Consider the following 23,045-nt stretch of genomic DNA (forward strand, 5'->3'; position numbering starts at 1 on the left):
GTAACATTTTCTAGAACAAATTCTGCCCCATTGCTCGTACTACAACTGTAAAATGACATCAACTCCACCAGGTTTTCCCAGAACCAGTGAAAGTTCCACACAAATGTACTCTGCCCACAGTCCTGCCACACAAATGCCCCCAGCATTTTCCAGCTCCTTTCTCATCCCAAAATCAAAGATCTTGACCCCAAAATGAGCTGAAGTCTAAGGCATCAATCACTCTTTGACTCCTACTACCACCCAGTGCCCCTGCAGAAAAAGCTCATCTCGGCTTCAGACCTGGGAAGGGGAGTACCTGTGAGGTGGGCAGATTTTTCTCTGGTCCTTTTTCATGATACTCCAGGAGTCAAAATACTTCCTGAGATTTTCAGAAGAGGGACGTAACCCAACTGAACCACCTGCAGGGATCCAGTTTCCATTGGAAAGAGAATTTGAGTATGGGGGATCCAGAGTAGAATCAAGTCTTTATTCAGAACAAAGAATGGAAAGATGTCCTCGCCCCAGAGGGAGGGTTTGGGTTTCCAAGTCACTTAAGCTAGCACCAGATCTCAGCCCACCCCAACCATTTCCATCCAAGGCAGGCAGTGGGGGCCACAGATTTAACCAGTGAGCCCTGGCCACCTGATGACTCCTCTTGCTGTTCCCTGGAAGGACCTTCCCATGGGCATTCTGTACCTGCAGGTCATGTTCTGTCTGGGAACTGCCGGTGGTGGCTAGAGGTGAGCATGGGTGCTAGTGTGCTGAGAGTACAGCAGATCCAATATCCTCAGGGCTCTGAAGCCGTGGCCAAGGGGCTGAGTCTGCTCCCAGGTCTGCTCCAAGCCTTCCGGAGTAGGTGCATCTCCTTGGCTGCATAGGGATAGACATGGGTTTGCTGCAAAATGAATGACAGCAGGCGGACAATGAGCTGAGGCTTCATTCTATCAGCAGCTTCAGCTGAGAGCACCTATGTCACAATCCGCGCTGCCCATGGGTTCCCCTGGGTCTGTTTAACATGTGCACTTGTAGAGTAATCAGCATCGAGTAACCAAGCACCAAGTCAGAAGTTCCAATCCCCACCTTGCCCCAACCTCAGCATGCCTTCAAGCACTGCAGGCCTCAGCTTTCCCATCTGTAAAACAAGAGAAGTACGCAAGATAGATTCAAAGACTCTTTGTGGCCCTGAACCCATATTCTTTTGAGTGTGTTCATTCTCAGGTCCCAAAAATCCTTGTGCTACATGAGAACTCCTCTCTAGGAGCCCATGTAACTGTCTGCATCTTGAAGCACATGTGTGAGGCATCATGTGGGCCACACTTGTGTGTGTGTGCTGGGAGGAGGGGAGACCCCAGAACAATGCCATCCCTCCAAAGCTCCTCAATAGGCGGAAGCCACTGACTTCCTCTATTTCCTGCCTCCTGTATGCCAGCAAGACTGTGGACTGAAGGCAGAGAAGGGATAGAAAATTAGCCCAAACATTCCCAGGTCTCTCTCTACCATAACCCTCCCCGACCTCCACCTAAATAGCCCCCCTTCCAGAGCCTTCCAGGCCACACCCATCCCCAGCTTTGTGGTGGCCAGACTGGGTGATCTAGAGACTGAGAAGCAGGATACGTCCTCCCATCCTCTCCCCTGCCACCCCTCCCACCAGAGCCACCTCATTTCCTTTTCCTCCCCAACACTGGGGCCTACTGACCGGTACAGGCAGAGTACTCAGACCCACAACTGACCCCAGGCCCAGCTTGTCCTGGCTGGCCTGGGTCAGCCTCTGGAGTATGGTCTGGCTGGAGCCCCCTTTCCTGCTCCCTGTTCTCTTCCTGGCTTCTCATGTTGGTAAGTCTTCCACGAGTCCCCCATCCCATTACTAGGCCCCAAGGTCCTGATTTTCCCCCAAAGAAATCCTATCATGTCATAGAAACAGACAGGAGAATAATGGCTGCCATGGGCTGGGGAAGGGGAATGGGAATTATAGTTTAATGGGTATAGAGTTTATGATTTACAAAATGAAAAGAATTATGGAAATGGCTAGTGGTAAAGTTTGTACAACATTACAAATGTATTTAATAACACTTAAGTGTATGCTCCCAAATGGTTAAGATGGTAAATTCTAGATTATATGTATTTTGCCACATTAAAAAAAATGGGGGAAAATAGAAACTCTATCATCACTGTCATGATTTTGACCTGCCAGAAAGCAAAGATCAGGGTCAGGAAAACTTAGGCAGATACTAGAAATCACTGCATGCTGGGACTGGGGAGGGAAGGAGAACATCCATTGACTGTTGGATCTCAGCATCTGTGGGAGCAACAGGGCCTATAGACTCACTGATGTTTTCAGTGGATGCTTATAGAGTCAGTGTATTGGGCTCATTCCGGTAATCACTGGACAATATTCCATCAGTTTTGAGGCTGGCAACCTCCAGACCTATACAATGAGACTCAACAATGCTGACCTCCTATGGCTGTTATGGGGTTTAAATGAGATGATGTACATAGCCTGCTTGGCACAAAGCCTGGCACTTGGTAAAGATTTCTAAATAAGCTTAGTCCTTCAGTCTCCTGGTAGGAGGATTAGAACACAGAAGCTGCCTTTGAGTGGCTCGTGGTATAGTGAGGAACATAGCACATGGGATGAGCTAATCAGAGAGAGGCATGAGGAGCTCTAGGAGAGCACTGAGGAGGAGTCAGAGTAATGGACAAGAACACAGTCAGGAAAGATTTCACTAAGAAAGTTGGCAGTCAGAAGAATCAATGCAAGTCTCAGAAGCATGGAATAGCACAGGAGAAAAGGGTCCTAATAGAGAAAGCAGACAGAGAGGCAGAGTGTGTATAGCAAGGGGGTCAGGAGCGTGCACACTGTCCTACAGGAAATGGGAAGCCATGGAAGTTACAAGCAAGAGCGTTACAAGGGGCTAGTGGTGATATTTCAGTGGTAGAACACTTGCTTAGCATTCATGAGGCTCTTGTTTTGATCTCCAGCATGGAAAAGGGAATATCTCACAGAGAGAGAAAGAGAAAGAAAGAGGAGGCGGGGAGGTAGATGTGGTTTCTTGGAATGTTCCAGGTCACTAGGGATAAGGGCTGAACAAAGGTTTTTGGGAGACTGGAATAAAATCAGAAAGCTTTTAGGAAGCAATTTGCAGAATTTTGTGATTGGTTGGGGTAGTTGGCACAAAGCTTAATGGTGTGGATTTTAAAATCAAACAACCTAGCTCTTCTCATTACTAATTGTGTGACCTTGGGCAAGTTACTTAACTTCTCAGAGTCTTTTCCCTGCCTATAAAACAGGAGTAATAACACCCACCTCCCAGGACAGTCAGGATGATAAAATGAGAGAACATCAGTAGAGTGGCTGGTATAGTGTCCTGAATATAATTGACATCCAATAAACATTAATCGTTATGGCAGTGGGAGGGTGAGATGACTCCATAGTTACTGCCTCAGCTGGCAGGTGCTGTCTGCTGAGTCAGGGAGCAGGAGAGAGGAGCAGGTTTGGGAAGGCTGATGGAAATGAAGCACTGAGCTGAAAGGCCATCCCAGAGTTATTGACTCAGAGGTGATAGTTAAAGGGAGCTTGCTCAAAGAAGCCTCTATAAAAATTATTATTGCCTCCTTTGTAAGTGGAAAGAATATCAACTTCACTGGAGGCTTCCAGGATAAATAGCAAAAGGGTGCTTGATACCTGGTGCATGGTCAGTAGATGTCAGCTTTGTTTACTCATATCAAGCTTTCAAAGAACATTAAATGATAAGCTAAGTGGCATTTAAGTTAATTTATTAATTAATTAAATTAATTAATCATGGAACTGAGGCAGGCAAGCAGGCTCTCCTGGATCTGGTCTGGACTCTGGCTCCATCTGGTCTCTGCCCACATGTGACCACATGTTTTATGCTCTTGACACACCAAACTTGGACAGCCCCATTCCCCACACCATAACTTTTTTTCCTTCCATGTCTTTCCGTAGCTTTTCCCTCTATCTAGAATGCCCATTTCCCACCCTGACCTGTCTCCCTCCCCATTCTCCTCACGCGTTGTGATCTGCTTGAGCTTTGAAAGTCCTCAAGTTGTATCTCCCAGGAAGCACCTCCCCACCTTCCTGCCACCCCCAGGCTGGGTTAGGTGCCCCTCTCTCTGCTCCCTCTCACAGAACCCTGCATCTGACAGCTATGTCCCTGTCTGCCTCTCCAACCAGACAGTAAACTATTTGGAAAGCAAACACCAAGACCCACCTGTGTCTGCATCCATCTAGGCCCCAGGCCTGTGCTGGACCTGCCCTCTGTCTCTGAGCCAGGCAGAACTGGCTTCATTTCTGCTACACACCCAAATTAAATCCCAACACATCAAATATTTCATGATTTCGGTGGTAACAAGGAGGGGGGCCCTAAAAGATGCTTTTGGTCTGGATGGAGGCAGAGAGAAGTGACTTGAGGCAACCTTGATGAACCAGTTTTGGAGAGGAACTGGGAAAGGGGCCTGACGGAGAATAAAGTGAGGAGATGAGACAGGGAGCAGAGATCATTACTTCTGACAGCTGGGCTGTGATAGAAAGCCATGTGGCAGGAGAAGGCGGGGAATGTCCAGCCAGAGAAGGGTTTGTGTTTTTGTTTTTGTTCTTTTAGGATGAAGAGACTTGAGGGCAAAGGACCAGTGCACATGGAAGGGGAAAGGAGGGGGATGGAAGTACCTGATAAAATGAAGTGCCTGTAGGCTCTGCGGGTCCCAAAAGGGAAGGAAAGAGGGTGGGAAGAGGGGACCCTCTTCAGAGGGTGCGGTAGAACAGTAAGATAAGAGGACTGGGATAGGGGGTTCTGGGGTACAAGGAAGGGTTCACTGGGGCTATGATGGAGTCACTGCTGTCCTGGCCCAGGCGCGGCTGTGGACCTGACGCTGCTGGCCAACCTGCGCCTCACGGACCCTCAGCGTTTCTTCCTGACCTGCGTGTCCGGGGAGGCTGGGGCGGGGAGGGGCTCGGATGCCTGGGACCCGCCCCTGCTGCTGGAGAAGGACGACCGCATCGTGCGCACCCTTCCACCCGGACAGCCTCTGCACCTGGCCCGCAATGGCTCACACCAGGTCACGCTGCGAGGCTTCTCCAAGCCCTCAGACCTCGTGGGTGTCTTCTCCTGCGTGGGTGGTGCTGGGTCGCGGCGCACTCGTGTCATCTATGTGCACAACAGCCCAGGGGGTGAGTTCTGGCCTTGAGGGGGGGTTGGGTGGGCACTGTCCTGGATCACTGACCCCACCCTCCCTCCACTCCACAGCCCATCTGTTCCCAGACAAGGTCACACATACAGTGAACAAGGGTGACACTGTGGTGCTTTCTGCACGTGTGCACAAGGAGAAGCAGACTGATGTGATCTGGAAGAGCAATGGTGAGAGGGGCATTTGGTTGGGCAGATGGACCCACAATTCTGATGCCCCAGCACCTCCATCCTCAGAATTCTCAGTTTGGGCCCCATCACCCTGATACACCTGTTGTCCCCGTGGCCACCCTTCAGGGCTACTCCTTGACCTGAACACACTTGAATTCATTTCCATTCTAGCTCTGGGCCCCCTCTTACTATACTCAGAGGACCAGGAGCCAGTGGCCAGCTACCCTTTAAGCACTATGTTAAGTATTCATCCTTAACTGGGAACTGGCAGGTGTGTCACCTGGAAAGAGCAGCTGTCCCCAACTGGAAGAAGAGAACTGGGAACAATGTGTCCAACACAGGACCAAGAAAGTCCAGCCTTTATCAAAGTCCTGTCCAGCCCAAATGTCCACAAGAGCCATCCGGGCACACCTGTGAATCTCAGCCCCAGGTCTGCCCTCCATCCTGATCCTTTCTGTCTTTTGGCTACCCCATAGGAGAACACTGTTTTCCTATATGGCTCCAAAGATTCCTGCCTCAGCCCTCAGATACACAATCCTTTGAATGACTCTTGCATCTCTGGGATCCTTCCTGGGCCCAGGGTTCTGTACCCTGAGCTCCAGGCCATCTGAACTGACAGGAGATGCAGGAGGAGGCAGGGAGACTTATAGACATAGAGTATAGAGTCTCTATGCTGAGAGGCAAGAGTGAGACCCAAAGTAGATGGAAAGTGTACCCAAAAGAAGTGGGAAGAAGCAGGAGCCAGACAAAAATGAAGGGAGAGCATTCCAGGAGGCTGGACTGACAAGAGCAAAGGCTGGACCTTCTGAAATACCAGATGTTTCCAGAAGGGAAACAAACAATTCAGGAATGTTCGGAGTCCGGCAGGGCAGGGCAGGGAGTGGGGAGGTTTAGAGCTAGAGGGCTCAGCAGGAGCCAAACTGGTGAAAACAAACTGGTGAAGAATCTGTTGTAGAAGAATCTCACTGGCTGCTAAATGAAGTGGAGGATGGTGGGAAGAGCCAGGCTGGAGGCAGAGAACCTGCATAGGAAACTTCACAGATGAGGAGGAGATGGACTGAACCGGACTTAGCGATTTACTGGGTGGTTGTTGCTAGGGCACAGTGATGTGATCTGGGCAAAGGGAGATGACACTAGCCCGTATATATTGAGACCCCTGATCCCTTCATGCCGCCCCCAGGATCCTACTTCAATATCTTGGACCGGCAGGAGGCCCGGGATGGACGGTTCTCGGTGCAGCTTTCAAATGTGCAGCCACCATCAAGCGGCATCTACAGTGCTACCTACCTTGAAGCCAGCCCCCTGGGCAGTGCCTTCTTTCGGCTCATTGTGCGGGGTCAGGAGCAAAGGGCAGGGGTTATGGGTGTTGTGGGAGCCTGAAAGCTCTATACTTCCTGTAGGTCTTAGAGATTCCCAAAGTCCCTGAAGCTTCCCCAGTCCTCAGTGGCCATGGGTAGGTGAGTGAAGGTTAGTTACTGAAGACACTTTCCTCCAGGCTGTGAGGCTGGCCGCTGGGGGCCAGGCTGTGCCAAGGAATGCCCAGGCTGCCTACATGGAGGTGTCTGCCACGACCATGACGGCGAATGTGTTTGTCCCCCTGGATTCACTGGTACCCGCTGTGAGCAGGGTAAGGAGGAGGGGCGCTAAGACCCAGACAAGAGAGGATACCTGACTGGAGTAAGACTCAGAACCTGGAGGGTGAAGGTACTGATTCAGTCCTGGACTCTGCACCCAACAGAGACCCATATGCCACATATCTTCTTTCTAGCCTGCAGAGAGGGCCGTTTTGGACAGAGCTGCCAGGAGCAGTGCCCAAGCACATCAGGCTGCCGGGGTCTCACTTTCTGCCTCCCAGACCCCTATGGCTGTTCTTGTGGATCTGGATGGAAAGGAAGCCAGTGCCAGGAAGGTATGAACTACCTACCCTCCACAGCCACAGGCTTGGCCTGGACCCTTCACTCTGACCCTGACTTACACACCAAGCCCTCTACAGTCCCCTGACCTGTGCCCCCTCTACATTCAGCCTGTTGTACAACACATGCCCCATCTGTGCCCTCATGGCCCCCAACCAAGCCTCCTAACTATACTTGCTTTGTTCCCAGCCTGTGCCCCTGGTCATTTTGGGGCTGACTGCCGCCTCCAGTGCCAGTGTCAGAATGGTGGCACATGTGACCGGTTCAGCGGCTGTGTCTGCCCCTCTGGGTGGCATGGAGTCCACTGTGAGAAGTCAGGTATGAGCATTAGAGACTCATCAAGACAAGTTTCAGCCCCCACTGAACATGTCTGCACAGAGGAGCCTTGCCCTTCCTTTCTCTGCTAACAGCCCAAGGGACGGCATAGTCTGGCAGGAGTTCTCACCATTCAGCCACCCATAAATTGAAGGGTGACAGAGCCCAGAGGGCACTGGAGCCCACGGGAGGCTCCTGGCCAGCATGAGAGAGAGAGAAAGTTCGGGAAGGCTTCTGGGAAGAGGTGAGATCTGAGATTAGATAGGGAGGACAGAGGAGAGATGACAGGGAAGGAGTGTGGAGAAAGCCTGAGGGTTGGAACTCAGGCTTGGATATCAGGACAATGAGGTAAGGGGCAGGGAGAATGTCCAAAGGGGTCAAATCATGGGGCCTCTGAATATCAGGTCAAAGGTTTGCACTTGGTATGATAGGGGTAAGGGAGACTTGTTGAAGGGGCCTGAGGCAGTCGGACTCTTTTCAGAAAGGACCTCTCACTGCTGGGTAGAGTGCGGAAGCTGGAAACTCCAAGGAGTCTGTGGTTGAGGACCAGAAACCAATGAGGCCCAAACAGTGGGCTGGCTGTGAGGATAGTGAGGGGCCTGTCCATGGATAATGGAGGAATGAGGAAGAGTGCTGTAGAGAGGGGGAGGAGGAGGTAGACCCTGTGGCTAATCAGATATGGGGCAAAAGGACCCTGGAGGAGTCATATAGGACTTTGCTGGCCTTCAAATTTGAGTGAGATGATGGTGTCTCTACTGAGATGCAGAGCAAGGGACAAGGCGCATTTTCGTGATTATGGTCACATGTTTGCCCCATGGGAGTCCCAGCACTAGTCTTCTCTCTCCCCAGACCAGATCCCCCAGATCCTCAATGTGGCCTCAGAACTGGAGTTCAACTTAGAGACGATGCCCCGGATCAACTGCGCAGCCTCAGGGAACCCCTTCCCAGTAAGGGGCAGCATGGAGCTTCGCAAACCAGATGGCACTGTACTCCTGGTCAGTCCCAGTGACCCTAACCCTTTGTCCCCTGTCCTTCCACTTTCCTAGTTGATTCCTCAGAACCCCATCCCCTCAGAACTTTCTGCAAACTCTACCCACTAGCCTGGGCATGGCTCTAATAGGGTCAGGCTGATTGGTGAGGGGCTGCTACTGGGCCCCTCTCCCATCAATAGTCCAAACGTATTGGCATATATGCCTCATAGGTGCACAATCTCTGTGGTCTGTCCCCCTCTCTTTGTCTATCTTAGTCCACCAAAGCCATTGTGGAGCCAGATAGGACCACAGCTGAGTTCGAGGTACCCCACTTGGCCCTTGGGGACAGTGGGTTCTGGGAGTGTCGTGTGTACACATCTGGTGGTCAAGACAGCCGGCGCTTTAAGGTCAATGTCAAAGGTCAGTAATGTCTTAGGACCATGGAGGATGGACAGTGGGCAGATATCTACCTAATGCTCAGACTGGGGATCCCAGCAGAAAGGGCAAGGGCATCCAATCTGTCAGGCCAGCATCAGGCAAAGAGGGTTTGTGGTCAGCCAAAGGCCTGGGCTGGGCAGTGTCAAGGCTGGAGCACAGCTTGGTCCCATCTGGAAAGGACATTCCACACCCCAGAAATGGGAGATGCCCTCCAATCTCTCCCTACCTCCTGCTTAGCCATGCCTCCCCACCCCCACCACCACACACACTGTGCCTTTGACTCTGCCTCTAGGACACTGCTCCCTGTGTCTGAGTCTCCCTGCATAGGCACTCAGTGCTGGGACTCGGGAGCACAGGATCTATGGAACTCAAGGGTGATCTGCTTGGCTCCCCAGAGGGGATAACTGCATAGAAGTCTGCCAGGTGAACAAGGGGCTAACTCCCAGCATTCAGGAATGCTCAGAGAAGAGGCCCCCTCCCCAGATTAAGTATCCCTGTACCTTCTCAGCACCATATCATGGGCAGGTCACACTCCTGGGCCCTGCCACCCCCAGACCCCACCACTTTCCCTCTGACCTCCTCCTCTACATGAGCTCTCTCTCACCTTCTTCTTTTTCACTGTCACACTCTGCTTCCAGGTTCCTCACCATGTCCTCTCATCACCCCCTCCTCCACAAGGCTCCACCTTCAGCCTTTCTCTTCTCAGTCTTCCCAAGTCTTCAGACCCAGAGCCCTGGGTTCAAATCCTCTCTATGTAAGTCCCAAGTTCTGCTGGTTACAGTGGCTCACATTTGTAATCACAGCTACTAGAGAAGTTGAGGCAAGAGGATCATAAGTTCAAGGCCAGCCTGGGCAACTTAGTGTGACACTGTCTCAAAATAATAATAATAATAATAATAATAATAATAATAATAATAATAATAATAATAATGGCTAGGGACATAGCTCAGTGGTAGAGTGCTCCTAGGTTCAATCCCCAGTACTAAATAAAATAAATAATTTAAAACATTCCTAGTCCCCTACCTTAAGCAAGTAACTTAACCTCTCTTAGTTTGTCTGCGTGTGAAATGAGGACATTAGCACACACCCGATAGGGTTGTTACAAAGATTAAACTAGGGGCTGGGGCTGTGGCTCCGTGGTTGAGCACTTGCCTCACATGCATGAGGCACTGGGTTCGATCCTCAGCACCACATAAGAATAAATAAATAAAATAAAGATCTTTTTTAAAAAAGATTAAACTAGATGATGCTTTAAGCAGTTCATACAGAGTATGTGTTCAGTATCTGTTGACAATTGATATTTTAAAAATGACATCTAGTCCCAAAAGTGTCATCCCTTGTCTGGTAATGCCCTCATGTGCTCTGTAGTCAGATCCTTCTGGCCCCAGACTTATTGGTAGAAACTCCATGAAGTGAGGCATCTTCTGTGAGGTCTGGTTCTGAAATTGGTGTAAAAGTTAACTGGTGTATGATTCATGGGCCTGTTTTATATCCAGCCTGCATGTCTGGTCCTCTGTATAAGCTGCAGACACCAGCAGGGGCTCCTCAGTATCCAAGCTGGACCTCTTCTCCTCACAAACCTGCATCTCCTGCTGATGTGCTCGTTGCTATCGGATGCTCCTTCAGCTTCAGATGCTCCTGCATCTTCCCTGAGCAGTCTTCCTTCCTTTCCTTCCCTCCTCCCTCTTTCCCTCCCTCTCTTCCAAGTCACAGCTAGTAAATATTTGGAAGAAGCAGGGGAACCTCTTAAGGCATATAATGCAATAAACTGGAGAGAAAAGCTGAGGCCAGAATAGGGGCAGTGACCACACAGAGTAAGGAAGCTGGCCAAGAACATAAAAGCTATTTCAGGGTAGAATCCATTGACTTGAAGTGACCTGGTCAGACGCACTTAGTTCAAACCCTCTCCTCCTATCTGTGAGTCTTTAGGCAAGTTATTCAATGTCTGAGCCCCAGTTTCTTCATTCATGATTCAGGGGTAATGAGCTCCATCTGAAAGGTAGTTCTGAGAATTAAAGGTCATGCATATGAAGCATCAAGGGTGGAGCAGGGACTTCATCACTGGCACCTTGCTTTAATTAAGAGAGTGGTGAAAAGACAGAGAATAGTGAACAATGAGGGGAGGGGCAGAGAAGAGAGACACCCAAGCTGTCTCCCCGCCTTGTGTTCCAGCCCCTTTTGTCTACATTACACTTCAGGACAAGGTGCTCTTCCCCAGCCCAGCTGACCATGTCATTCCCTTGTTTCACATCTTTTGAGATACCAATGTCCTTGTCATTGAATCCTTGTATCTTAAGCCACCCAAGGACCAGAACTGTGTCCACTTGGGCCCTGGCCACTCTGATCTTCTATTGAACTTGGTCTACTTGCACCCAGTCCAGAGGGTCCCCAGATCCAAATAAAGATGCAAAGCACAGTGTTCCCCTTTTTCTGAGGACAGGATAGGCCCTATGGGCAGTGCCTTACCCCTAGTCTCCTGGCAGTGCCCCCAGTGCCCCTGACTGCACCTCGGCTCCTGGCCAAGCAGAGCCGCCAGCTTGTGATCTCCCCATTGGTCTCGTATTCTGGGGATGGACCCATCTCCTCTGTTCGCCTGTACTACCGGCCCCAGGACAGCACCATGCGCTGGTCCACCATTGTGGGTGAGTGGGGAGAGAGCTGGGGGAAGGACAGGGGTGTTGGGTAATAGTGAGGGGATGAGGTGAGAATGGAAAGGGAAGGAAGATTGTATAATAGGGGGGAATGAAGGGAGCAGGTGGATTCAGGAATGGTTGGCATGAAATGATATGTGTGCCATACCCACCCTCAGTGGACCCCAGTGAGAATGTGACATTAATGAATCTGAAGCCGAAGACAAGATACAGTGTCCGTGTGCAGCTGAGCCGTCCAGGGGAAGGGGGAGAGGGGACCTGGGGACCTACCACCCTCATGACCACAGACTGTCCTGGTGAGAGGCCAAGAGTCATCCCTTCCTGCCCTGCCCCTAGGATTACTGACCTGTCCATTCAGGTTGTCATATTTTATCCATCCAGGGGCCCCTGACTTTCCCATTGGAGGTTCTTACCTGTTCACTAGGGATCATTGTCCCACCCAGCCCTGAAGACCCATTGGACAGTTCTGACCCCTGACCTTTGGCCCCAGAGCCCTTGTTGCAGCCATGGCTGGAGGGCTGGCATGTGGAAGGCCCTGACCGGCTTCGAGTGAGCTGGTCCTTACCCTCGGTGCCTGGGCCGCTGGTGGGTGATGGTTTCCTGCTGCGCCTATGGGACGGGGCACGGGGACAGGAGCGGCGGGAGAATGTCTCATCCCCCCAGGCCCGCACTGCCCTCCTGACTGGACTCACGCCTGGCACCCACTACCAGCTGAATGTGCGGCTCTATCACTGCACCCTCCTAGGTCCTGCATCGCCCTCTGCACACGTGCTGCTGCCTCTCAGTGGTATGCCTGGAATGGGTGATGAGTAGGGGATGAAGAGAGTACAGGGCACGTGGGGATGCGTGAGACACAAGAGACACAGAAGAGGACACAGAGATAGCACAGGACACATTCGGGAACCAGGGAGGACGTGGGACATGGGGAAGGTAGAGGCTACCAGAACAAGGTTCACCATGAGTTGTGGACAGAGGAGTTCATGGTTCGTGTGGAAAATAAGGGTCATTGGAGGACATGAAACTTGAAGAACCATAAGGTATGGGGGACATAGGGAGGACTTGGACTACATGGAAAAAAGAGGGTTAGCAGAAGCTTGTGGGTGAATGTGGCCTTAGGATGGAGAGGAATCCAACTGGGAGAGGGGGCAGGTGGCAGGGTGCCTCCCATTCTGGAGTCCACAGAGCAGGACACACAGCTGTAACTTATGTAACTGACCCATGACCATATGGTCTGGTCCTGTCTGAGCCCTGCCTTCCTGCTCCCCCTCTCCCCCAGGGCCTCCAGCCCCCCGACATCTCCATGCCCAGGCCCTCTCAGATTCTGAGATCCAGCTAACGTGGCAGCGGCCAGAAGCTCCATCTGGGCCTATATCCAAGTACATTGTGGAGGTGCAGGTGGCTGGGGGTTCAGGAGACCCACTGTGGATGGACGTGGACAGACCTGAGGAGACAAATACCATCGTCCGTGGCCTCAATGCCAGCACACGCTACCTCTTTCGTGTGCGGGCCAGCGTTCAAGGTCTTGGTGACTGGAGCAACATGGTAGAAGAGGCCACTCTAGGCAACGGTGAGAGGGAAGAGCCCACAGGACACCTGGGCCCTGGGGCTGGTCTCAGCATGCACTCCATCCATCTCACTAGCTACCTTGGAGTTGGGGCCCTCCCAACAAGTGACCCAAGCCCCCACCTTGCCCATTTCATGATCCTAGTACTTGGGTAATCACACTTGTCCTGTGACACCCCTGGCCCCACAGTACCTACCCAGGTCCTATTACTGAGATCTGCAGACTTTCCCTCTGTGGAACTCTATGGTGACCTCTGGGTTCCTTGACCTGGGAGTCCCCATCACCTGTCCTTCATTGTGTCCAGGGCTACAGAGCCAAGGCCCAGTCCAAGAGAGCCGGGCAGCTGAAGAGGGCCTGGATCAGCAGCTGGTCCTGGCGGTGGTGGGCTCCATCTCTGCCACCTGCCTCACCACCCTGGCTGCCCTCTTAGCCCTGGTGTGCATCCGCAGGAGCTGTGTGCGTCGGAGGCGCACCTTCACCTACCAGTCAGGATCGGTCAGTGAACCACACCCCCAGGTGCACAAGCGCTGTCCCCAGTGTGCATGCATCTCTGTCTGCATAAACACAAGTACTTGTACACTGTGTGTGTGTACATGTGTTTATGTCACAAGTATAAGACTACATTGAACCACACTTAAGGGTACAAAATATAATCCTTTTCTATTTCTCTAGAACTGAATTCAGCTCATGAGCCCAATTCTACTAGAGGGAAATATTTAGTATTCCTAGTTCAAAAGAATTCAGTTTGTCCATATTTCACCAGGGCCAATTCCAGGCTTGAATGGGGTCAGTTTGAGATTATCTTGCCCAATCTTTGCCTTCTTCCTGGGGTTGCTCTTGGCACTTGGAGTCCATATTAGCCTTTGTCCTTGCAGGCCCTCCCGACTTGGGAGCCAGCCTCCATCTGCACACATCTGTGACTGATGTCCTCAGCACTACTGTGGCTTCTTGCCAACAGGCCACTCAGGCTGTGAGCTCCTCTTCTCGGCCTCCATCCTTTCAAATTCTTGCTTTGCCTGTACCCTGCAGAGGGCAGCATGTTCTGTGGCTCAACCCCTCTAGAATTGAGTCTGGCCTGCAACCTCACCCACACCCCTTGAGAAGAGAAGTAGTCACCTCCACTCTTCCAGGCTTCCCTGCAAACCTGCCTGGATTCTCAGTCCTCCTGTATTCTACATCCCTCTGGCCTCAGAGCTAACATTTAGATGGGATTGGGGGAGGGGTGCTGGCTCCTCTTCAGGGACCTGGCATCACCTCATTTTGTCACATCTGCCCATCCCACCAGTCATGTTTCTTCTGAGACTCTCCTCACTGTTGTCACTTAGGATTTGAGGGCCCTTGGCCCTCCAGGCCTGAGCACTTGATATCTAGAGCCAAGCTTTAGTATTTAAAACAAAACAAAACAACAAAAAGCACACAAACCCTTTTTATCTCTCAAGAGCTGACTCTTGTGATAGAAAGTCCAGTGTCCAAGTCTAGTGTCTACTATGCCTTTAAAAAATTCCATCCAGGGATTCAATTGGTGTCTTTGTCTGGGCTCTCCCTCTGAGGTCAGGGCACACAGCCAGCCATCACTGCCTAGTGAGGGAGGGTGTTGGGCACAGATGCAGAGAGAAGGTGGCACAGAAAGCAGCCTTTAGCGTTCATATTATCATAATGCATATCAAGATGTATCCCTGCTACCTGTGTCTGCCCACAAATATAATTCATGTGCTGTGTCCCAGTAGATGTATGCATCCTCTAGGAGTCCTCTCATGTATATAAGTGTTCCTGATGCACGTGTATCCCTGTGCCTGTGTAGCTCCAGGCCCTCGTGTGCCTCTGAACCTCTGCATGGATGCATGCATTCTGGTATAAGCCTGCAACTATTCATGCTTCATGTAAATCCATGTGACCCATGTCCTCAGTCCCCGCCCATCAAGCTAGGCTTCAGCTTACTTAGGAACCCCCATCCCATTGTTTGTTTATTTGGTACTAGGGATTGAACCCAGGGGCACTTAACCACTAAACTGCATCCCCAGCCCTTTTAATATTTTATTTAGAGACAGTATCTTACTGAGTTTCTTAGGACCTCGCTAAATTACTGAGGTTGGCTTTGAACTTGCAATCATCCTGCCTTGGCCTCCTGAGCCACTGGGATTACAGGTATGCACCACCACACCCAGCCCAAGGTCTGTCTTCTTTTTTAAATATTTATTTTTTTTAGTTGTAGTTAGACACAATACTTTTATTTTATTTATTTTTATGTGGTGCTGAGAATCGAACCCAGGGCCTCGAACATGCTAGGTGAACACTACTGCTGAGCCACAACCCCAGGCTCCACAAGATCTATCTTAATCCTGTTTCCAGGTCTCACATTGGCAATTCCCTTGATCCTGTTCAGCTAGCTACTCCTTTTTCCTGCCATCAATCCTGCCCACGTGAACCTCCTACTCAATAGAGGGAAGTGAACATTCTTCTTTGTTAGGGTCTTAGTATCTTTGGGTGCTGGCCTGGTTCTAGAGCTATGGCTAGACACCAAGTGGGTGGACAAGAGTTGTCTCTTCTTCTGCTACTATGGAAAAGAAAACCCTCCATTGACTCTCAGTATTTCAGGGCTTTGCATGTAGTTGGTGCTCAGTAAATATATCTAAGGCTGGAATCCTCTCCAGAGCACTCTGGCAAAAAAAAAAAAAAAAAAAAAAAAAGCCTAGTTGTGGGATTAGCACAATAACAGGAAGCCCCCTGCTTCCCATCACAGCTCATCCCAATTCTTTTCTGTTTTAAATGTGAAAATCATCTTTCCATTGACTCACATCATAGCATTTAGAAAATTACCCACAAGCCCTGTTCTGCCTTCCACAGCCCCACACTAACCCTATTAAACCTGCATGCTACAGCTTCTGCATTTCTTTTCTTGGACATCAGTCCACCCAGTGACCCCCCTGGGGCTCTGTCACCTATGATTCTGTCTCAGTATACGTCCTTTGTCTGTAAGTGTGTCCCTGGCTGACCACTCGGGGGCCCTCTGTCTGGCTCTTTGTCCGTTTTTCTAACCACTGACCTTCTCTTTGCATGATATTTGCGCCTCCTTCTGCCCCCTCCCCGTGTCTCTTGCGTGGACTGCCTGCTCATTTGTTCCATCCTGTGAAGGGTGAGGAAACCATCCTGCAGTTCAGCTCAGGGACCTTGACACTAACTCGGCGGCCAAAACCACAGCCCGAACCCCTGAATTACCCAGTGCTGGAGTGGGAGGACATCACCTTTGAGGACCTCATTGGAGAGGGAAACTTCGGCCAAGTCATCCGGGCCATGATCAAGAAGGATGGGCTCAAGATGAATGCAGCCATCAAGATGCTAAAAGGTCCCTAAGAGTGACCCCTGACCTCAGCCCTGGCCCTCTATCTTGTTTCATAGACCCCAAGCCTCACCTAGACCCCTCCAGCATTGACCCCAGCCCTCACCAGTCCATGTCCTTTCTCCAGTTATTTCTGGCAAGGGTGACACTGGATTCTTTACAGAGTATGCCTCTGAAAATGACCATCGTGACTTTGCTGGAGAACTGGAGGTCCTGTGCAAACTGGGGCATCACCCCAACATCATCAACCTCCTGGGGGCCTGTGAGAACCGAGGTGAGGCCCCTGTCCTCCCACCCCCATTATTGGCCACTGCCCCTACCATATCAGTGGCTTGCTGGAAGCTGCAGGTCACCTTCATCAATTTCCTGCATGCTGAAAGCTCTTACCCTGGGGTACCTGCTCTCACTCTAGGTGGGCTGCATCTAAATCACCCCCCCTGTATCTCCTCAACTCCCAGGTTACTTGTATATCGCCATCGAATATGCCCCCTATGGGAACCTGCTAGATTTTCTGCGGAAGAGTCGGGTGCTAGAGACTGACCCAGCTTTTGCCCGAGAACATGGAACAGCCTCCACCCTCAGCTCCCGGCAGCTGCTGCGTTTTGCCAGTGATGCTGCCAATGGGATGCAGTACCTGAGTGAGAAGCAGGTCTGTGTGAGCACAGTGGGTGACTGAGGGCAGAGGAGGGGCCGCGGGCCAACCTCAGGAGATAAAATCAGCAGGCTTTAATTGGGGGTGGGAACTGAGGGACAGTGAGAGGGAAGGACATGGCCCAGGGTGCCTAACCCAAGTACGATGAGTAGAAGCTCAGGCGAGTCTGGAGAAGGTGCTGCGATTGGAGTGTCTGAGGGAAATCCTGGGGCAAGTGTGGGGTGGGCACTTGTAGAAGCCAGCCCAGCACTCAGGAGAGAGCTGGCACCCCAAGATGGTGACTAGAGGTGAGGGAGGGAGTAGATCTACCAGCAACAGTGAAAGGGGGGGGGGGCCTGAGCCAAATCTGAGAAAACCCTGCCTGAAAGGCAGGAGAGAGCAGCAAGCCTCTGGAGGGAGACATGGGACTGAGGGAAGACATTTTACAGGTGGTCAAGTTTGAGAATCTTGAAAACAGAGGGGCAGGGGCCAGCACAGGGGGAGGGGGTGATGAAGAAAAGTCTCTGAGGAAGGTGGAGGACCAAGGGGAGACCCTGGAACTCAGCGGGGAGGGTTGCTTAGGGTCTTTCACCAATGAGGAGAGAGTGGGAGAAAGAGGATGGGGAGCATGGGAAGAAGGGAAGACGCAATGTGGCCACCGCTGTCTCAGGAAGAGGGATGAGCCAGAATTTGGCCAAGGCCCAGGTCTCAGGAAGGAGAGGAGCAGAGCCAGCACTGATTTCTCTCAGAGAGACATTGGCTGACACAAGGTTGAGGCCTATGTGGATGGGAAGAAGAGGAAGGGGCTCCTGAAAGCCCGAGGGTGCCCTTCCCTGGCCCTGCTAACCCAGTCGCCCTCCTCCCGCTCCCCCTGACTTCTTGCCTGTAGTTCATCCACAGGGACTTGGCAGCCCGAAACGTGCTGGTTGGAGAGAACCTTGCTTCCAAAATCGCAGACTTTGGCCTTTCTCGGGGGGAAGAAGTGTATGTGAAGAAGACAATGGTGAGTCTCAGTCAACCCTCCCTGCAGGGTCTGTGCCTGGCTGGGCCTGGTCCCCCAAAGCCTCCAGACAGGCCCTTCCTCCACACCCAAACCCTCAAACCCATTCTCTCCCAGGGGCGTCTCCCTGTGCGCTGGATGGCCATCGAGTCTCTGAACTACAGTGTCTATACCACCAAGAGTGACGTGTGAGTGTGAGGGTGGGAAGGGGCAGGAGGGCTTGATGCCCAAAGATCAGGCAGGAATAACCTAGACACACCTCAGCAACATCTGATAATCCAAGGCATGACTTAGGTACTGCTGGGTGTGAAACGGGCGTGTCTTGAGCATTTGGCAGTGCCCATCACCTGAATGGGAAGGTAGGAGACTAGCTGGAAGGAAGTTTTGTCTTGGAAGGTGTTTTAGGGGTAGGACTTGGGTAAGGGTAGCTGAAAATTTTATTTGTGTATCAGATGGGCAATGCCTTGGAGACATTGGGGAATGCTGTGGATAATCTCTAAGGCAGGCGTTGGGGACGTGCTCTCACCTTCCTGTCAGGAAGGCAGGGGCACGGCTAACCATCCCACAATCCTCACAACTCCTTCTCTGTACGCCTCAACCTCAGATAGCCATCTTGGCACTCTTCACCCTCTCTCCAGGATCGTCCATCTCAGTCTGAACCTGACCTACCCAACGTTTCAGCCCTGTCTTCTGAGTTGTTCTGCTTTGGCCCTGAGCCCTTTGGCCTGGCCTGTCTGCTTGCTGACCACCCCTCTGTCCACTATATGCTTACTTCTTGCTCTACCATAAGACTCCCTAGATTCCCTCCCCCAGATGGTCTGATACATACCTACATGGAGGTTATTGCAGTGTGAGATGCAGTTAAGTACAAGGACTTTGGAGCTAGACTGCCTGTGTTTGAATTCCTGCTTTGCCACTTATTAACTGTGTGACATTGGGCAAGCTCTCAGTGCCTCAGTGTCCTCCTCTGTAAAATGGGGGATAATAATAGGCCCATGTCTTAGGGCTGGTGTGAGAGTTAATATATATCAGTGCCTGGACTGTAGTCAGTATTCAATAAAAATCTTAGCTATAATTATGTTGAACCAAGGGTTAGAGGTATGAAGGAGCTTCAGTGAAGCAGAGAGAGCAGCGGGCCAAGCCAGACACTTGTAGAGCAGACACATTCAGGTCTGGGAGAGGCCACGCATCGTGAATAGGTAGACTACTGGGTGCCAGGGCCTAGAAGGGAACTAAGTACATCCTTCTCATTTCAGTTGGTCTTTTGGGGTCCTCCTCTGGGAGATAGTGAGCCTTGGTGAGTACCCACTGCTGTTCCCCAGAGCACCCCTTTATGAGGGGTCCCTGGTCTGAGGGAGCCCCGTCTCCTCCTGCAGGAGGCACACCCTACTGCGGCATGACCTGTGCGGAGCTCTATGAGAAGCTGCCTCAGGGCTACCGCATGGAGCAGCCTCGAAACTGTGACGATGAAGTGTGAGTCACCTCACCCTTGAGCTCTGTGGCCCCATCACCCCAGCCGGCCCTAACCCCTTTCCTCAAAATGCCCCACCCGCAGGTACGAGCTGATGCGCCAGTGCTGGCGGGACCGTCCACATGAACGCCCGCCCTTTGCCCAGATCGCTCTGCAGCTGGGCCGCATGCTGGAGGCCAGGAAGGTGAGGAGACTGAGGTGATGGAGCTGGGGCTCCCCAGGCTCACAGGAGTGCTCTCTCCTAGATGCCAGAGAGCACAGCCACTATGTCCCCTGTCCCACCACCCCTGGCCACCCAAACTCCCTCAGCCAGAACTGTCATCATCCCGGGGCCCCAGCATGCAGACTCCCTTTGTGGCCCTTGCTGGATTAGACACAAGGTCATTCCACACACTTCCAGGATTGCTGTTGTTCAGCCCCAACAGCAAAGTCCTCCCTGCAGTCCCTGGTCCCAGACTGCTTGCCTGTCCTCCACTGCGGAGGCCATCAGTCCAGGCTGATGAGACACCTGTCCTCACCTGGCAGAGCCAGAGCAGAATGCATGAATGGTCCACTAACCCAAACTGGATGGGTGAATGAATGGTACAGGAAAGGCTTAAATAAGAGGAATTAGTGGGTGGATGATTCGATAATTACATGCATGCACAATTCAATAATTGACTCTAATAACTATGAATAAATGAATTATCAAATAAATATAATGAAGAAATATATTAAAATAAGTAAACCTTAAAATAGTTGTTTATATGAATTTGTGATTATTTAATTATCTTAAGAAGGATTGAATATGAAATAACCATATAAATGGTGACTCAATACTAGCCTTAAGAATAGATGAAAAAGCAAATGAATTAATAAATGAATGAGCAATTCATCTAATGAATACAAGAAAAAAAAGAGCTCCTCTAGGACCTTAAGAAAATCAAGAAAAGACCAGTAAAGTAGAGGAAACAGATCAGGGAAGAAAGAGGGGGAGGGGGAAAGGGGAATAGTGGGCAATAATACTGGCCAAATTATATTGTTATATCATGTGCATGAATGAATATGTAACAATGAATCCTGCCATTATGCATAATTATAATGCATCCATAAAGACAAGGAAAAGCAAAACAAAAAGAAGAAAAAGTTCTCCTTTGTGTCTGCCTCTCACCTGAGACCCCCAGCGGTGGTCTTATGCTCTTACTGCTCTGGGCCGGGGAAGACCAACCTTGGCCATGGGGGCGTAATGGAGCCTCGGCACAAATCAGTGTCTGTTTAAATGCCCCAACTACACAGGAGGACAGATGTGCCACCATCTCTGGCCTCCACTAAAGCTTATTTTGCCCATCCAGGCCTACGTGAACATGTCGCTGTTTGAGAATTTCACTTACGCGGGCATTGACGCCACAGCTGAGGAGGCCTGAGCCGCCGACACACCAGAACCTGGCTCTGCTGGCCAGAGCAAACTCTGCTCACCAACCTGCACTTCTGACCCTTCTAGCCTCTCACCTGAGCCTCCCCAAGGAATTTTTTTTTAACTTAAGAGGGGAAAGAGGGAATCCATGGAGGGGGTGGCCTAGGAGAATGGAGCCCCATCCTTTGCAGCTCTTAATGGCTACCTTTCACATCCTTCCTTTTCTTCAGCTGCTTCACATATGTGCTCCCCATTCTGCTGCTCCCCACTCTCAAGCCCCTACTCCAGCTCCTCTGCCAAGCCACATGCATTCCCCATTCATCTGCTCCCCACCCCCTGCCTTGTACTCAGAATAAATAAATGCTCTGAGAAACGCCATCCAATGTGTACCTTTTACTACTTAGTCCATCCCAAGGCAGGAGTTGGGAGAGGGAAACTGGACTTCCAGAAAAAGGAGTATCATCCTACATGTACTGCCTGGGACCCAAGGCCCTGTAGAGATTGCCTCTCCATGCTGGGAGACATTTTGGAAGACCCATTTGACACCTTTAGTCCCTACCTCTGTCCTAAACACAAATCTATCTTCCCCTGGTCTCCTCCCTGCTCTCCAGCCTCCTCACAAACATGTCTCCCAGTATCTCTGGGTAGCTGCCAGCCTAGGATTCTTCACTCTGTCCACGCACAGTCCGTGCCAGGATTGGCTGGAGCCCAGCCTCAGCTCAAACTGACACTCAACCCCAGATTCTGCCTGTCTCAAGTTCCTCCTGCTCCTGTCCTTTTCCTTATCCCTCCAGACAGCCTTTCCCTTACTGCCCAGCTGGTGGGTGTAAAAGGAGGAAGACAGAGGCCACCCCCAATTTGAGCCAGCCAGAGTTGGATTCCTTCACCTTTTTCTGGGTCTCAGTGTTCTGGGCAGTGTTCCTTGACTGGGCTCTTGCTCTCACTTCTGAAAGTTAGTCTCACTCTACTCCATGCCGTGGGGCCTCTGGCTTGCTTATGCTTTGAAAGTCAACCTCAGATTTCCCTCCCATCAGTCCTTAGGAAATAACAATGGTCATACTTCATATTTTTTTTTTCCAGTGAACCAAATGTAATCAAAGAAGGCATAGCACAGTGAGGCATTGTGGTTAAGAACACAGATCCTGGGACTGGGAATGTAGCTCAGTAAAGCACATGCTGAGCACAGATCCCAGATTCACACAGACCTGTGTCTAATTCCTTCTATACCACTTACTATCTGTGTGGCCTTGGCCAAGTCACTTCACCTCTCTGAGTTTCTGTTTTCTCCAGTGAAAAAAAATGGGGTTAATTAGAGCACTTTGTTGTGTTAGTGTCAAATGAGATCTCACAGGCTTGTCTTCCACAACCCTGGGTCAGATATCTTGTAAGAGCTCAATAAATGTCAGTTTATCACATTATATACAATGCAGGAAGTTGGGGGGTATCAGAACTTGCAGTCAAACAGACTTGAATGGCTGGAGTATGGGGATGAATTCAGGAAGAAATTAATTGGAGTAATGAGAAGTTATATAGGATGGGGGAGATGGGATTCACTAGAATGTAACTTCATTTCAGATCTGCATTCACTGCAGGGATGTGATCCAGGGTATGGGCACTGAAAGTTGTCCCAGATGGGGACTGATATGGAAAAAAACAAGGATGCCCCTGTGGGTGGCAGATATGTAAACAAACATTAAAATACAGTGTCATATGCTGTAAGAGAGGAAGGGGACCTGGGCAACACTGAAACAGGAGTTGGAATCAAGAAAGCTTTTCCATAGAAAGTGACATTTTAATCTGCGCTTCAGAGAGGAAGTAGACATTCCCAGAGGAAGAGATTCTGGCATAGGAAACTTAGGCATCTATGACATATGCTATGTTCAGGAGCAGCAAATAGTTGCATGTGGCTGGAACAAAGGGAAAACACAACTCTGAGGGTCAAGCACCTAGAGAGGTGACAGAGACCAGCCCATGCTGGGCCTGAGAGGCAGCATTAAGGATATAGGTCTT

The 23,045-nt window shown here is 50.8% G+C and overlaps 1 protein-coding gene across 4 annotated transcripts; it reads left to right on the top strand.

Moving 5' to 3' along the window:
- The first annotated feature begins 1,579 nt into the window (after window positions 1-1,579).
- Window positions 1,580-21,413, top strand: Tie1 (tyrosine kinase with immunoglobulin like and EGF like domains 1). 4 transcript variants are annotated; one of them, XM_005317904.5, is made up of 23 exons: window positions 1,582-1,812; window positions 4,847-5,164; window positions 5,241-5,351; window positions 6,532-6,687; window positions 6,847-6,978; window positions 7,120-7,260; window positions 7,454-7,582; window positions 8,429-8,574; window positions 8,826-8,970; window positions 11,472-11,630; window positions 11,798-11,935; window positions 12,130-12,426; window positions 12,916-13,206; window positions 13,508-13,698; window positions 16,336-16,546; window positions 16,704-16,814; window positions 16,999-17,189; window positions 18,061-18,174; window positions 18,289-18,359; window positions 19,428-19,468; window positions 19,548-19,644; window positions 19,727-19,826; window positions 20,974-21,413. In XM_005317904.5, the coding sequence occupies exons 1-23, from the start codon at window positions 1,755-1,757 to the stop codon at window positions 21,043-21,045; spliced, it is 3,420 nt and encodes a 1,139-aa protein (XP_005317961.2). In that variant the 5' UTR covers window positions 1,582-1,754; the 3' UTR covers window positions 21,046-21,413. The 4 variants fall into 4 exon arrangements, with proteins under 4 accessions (XP_077882215.1, XP_005317961.2, XP_040144428.2 ...); XM_013364093.4 differs by having other exon boundaries at window positions 1,586-1,812; window positions 12,385-12,426; XM_078026089.1 differs by lacking the exon at window positions 11,798-11,935 and having other exon boundaries at window positions 1,580-1,812.
- The last annotated feature ends 1,632 nt before the right edge of the window (window positions 21,414-23,045 follow it).

This window comes from Ictidomys tridecemlineatus, chromosome 11 (genome assembly GCF_052094955.1).
Source record: "Ictidomys tridecemlineatus isolate mIctTri1 chromosome 11, mIctTri1.hap1, whole genome shotgun sequence".
In the NCBI taxonomy this organism is placed as follows: Eukaryota; Metazoa; Chordata; class Mammalia; order Rodentia; family Sciuridae; genus Ictidomys; species Ictidomys tridecemlineatus.

What these genes read in the sequence shown, in the direction of transcription:
- Tie1 (XM_005317904.5), top strand. Translation starts at nt 1,755, where the DNA reads ATGGTCTGGCTGGAGCCCCCTTTCCTGCTCCCTGTTCTCTTCCTGGCT. An exon ending in TGTGATCTGGAAGAGCAATG is followed by an intron (nt 5,352 to 6,531) that starts GTGAGAGGGGCA and finishes TGCCGCCCCCAG; the next exon opens with GATCCTACTTCAATATCTTG. An exon ending in CGAAACTGTGACGATGAAGT is followed by an intron (nt 19,645 to 19,726) that starts GTGAGTCACCTC and finishes CCCCACCCGCAG; the next exon opens with GTACGAGCTGATGCGCCAGT.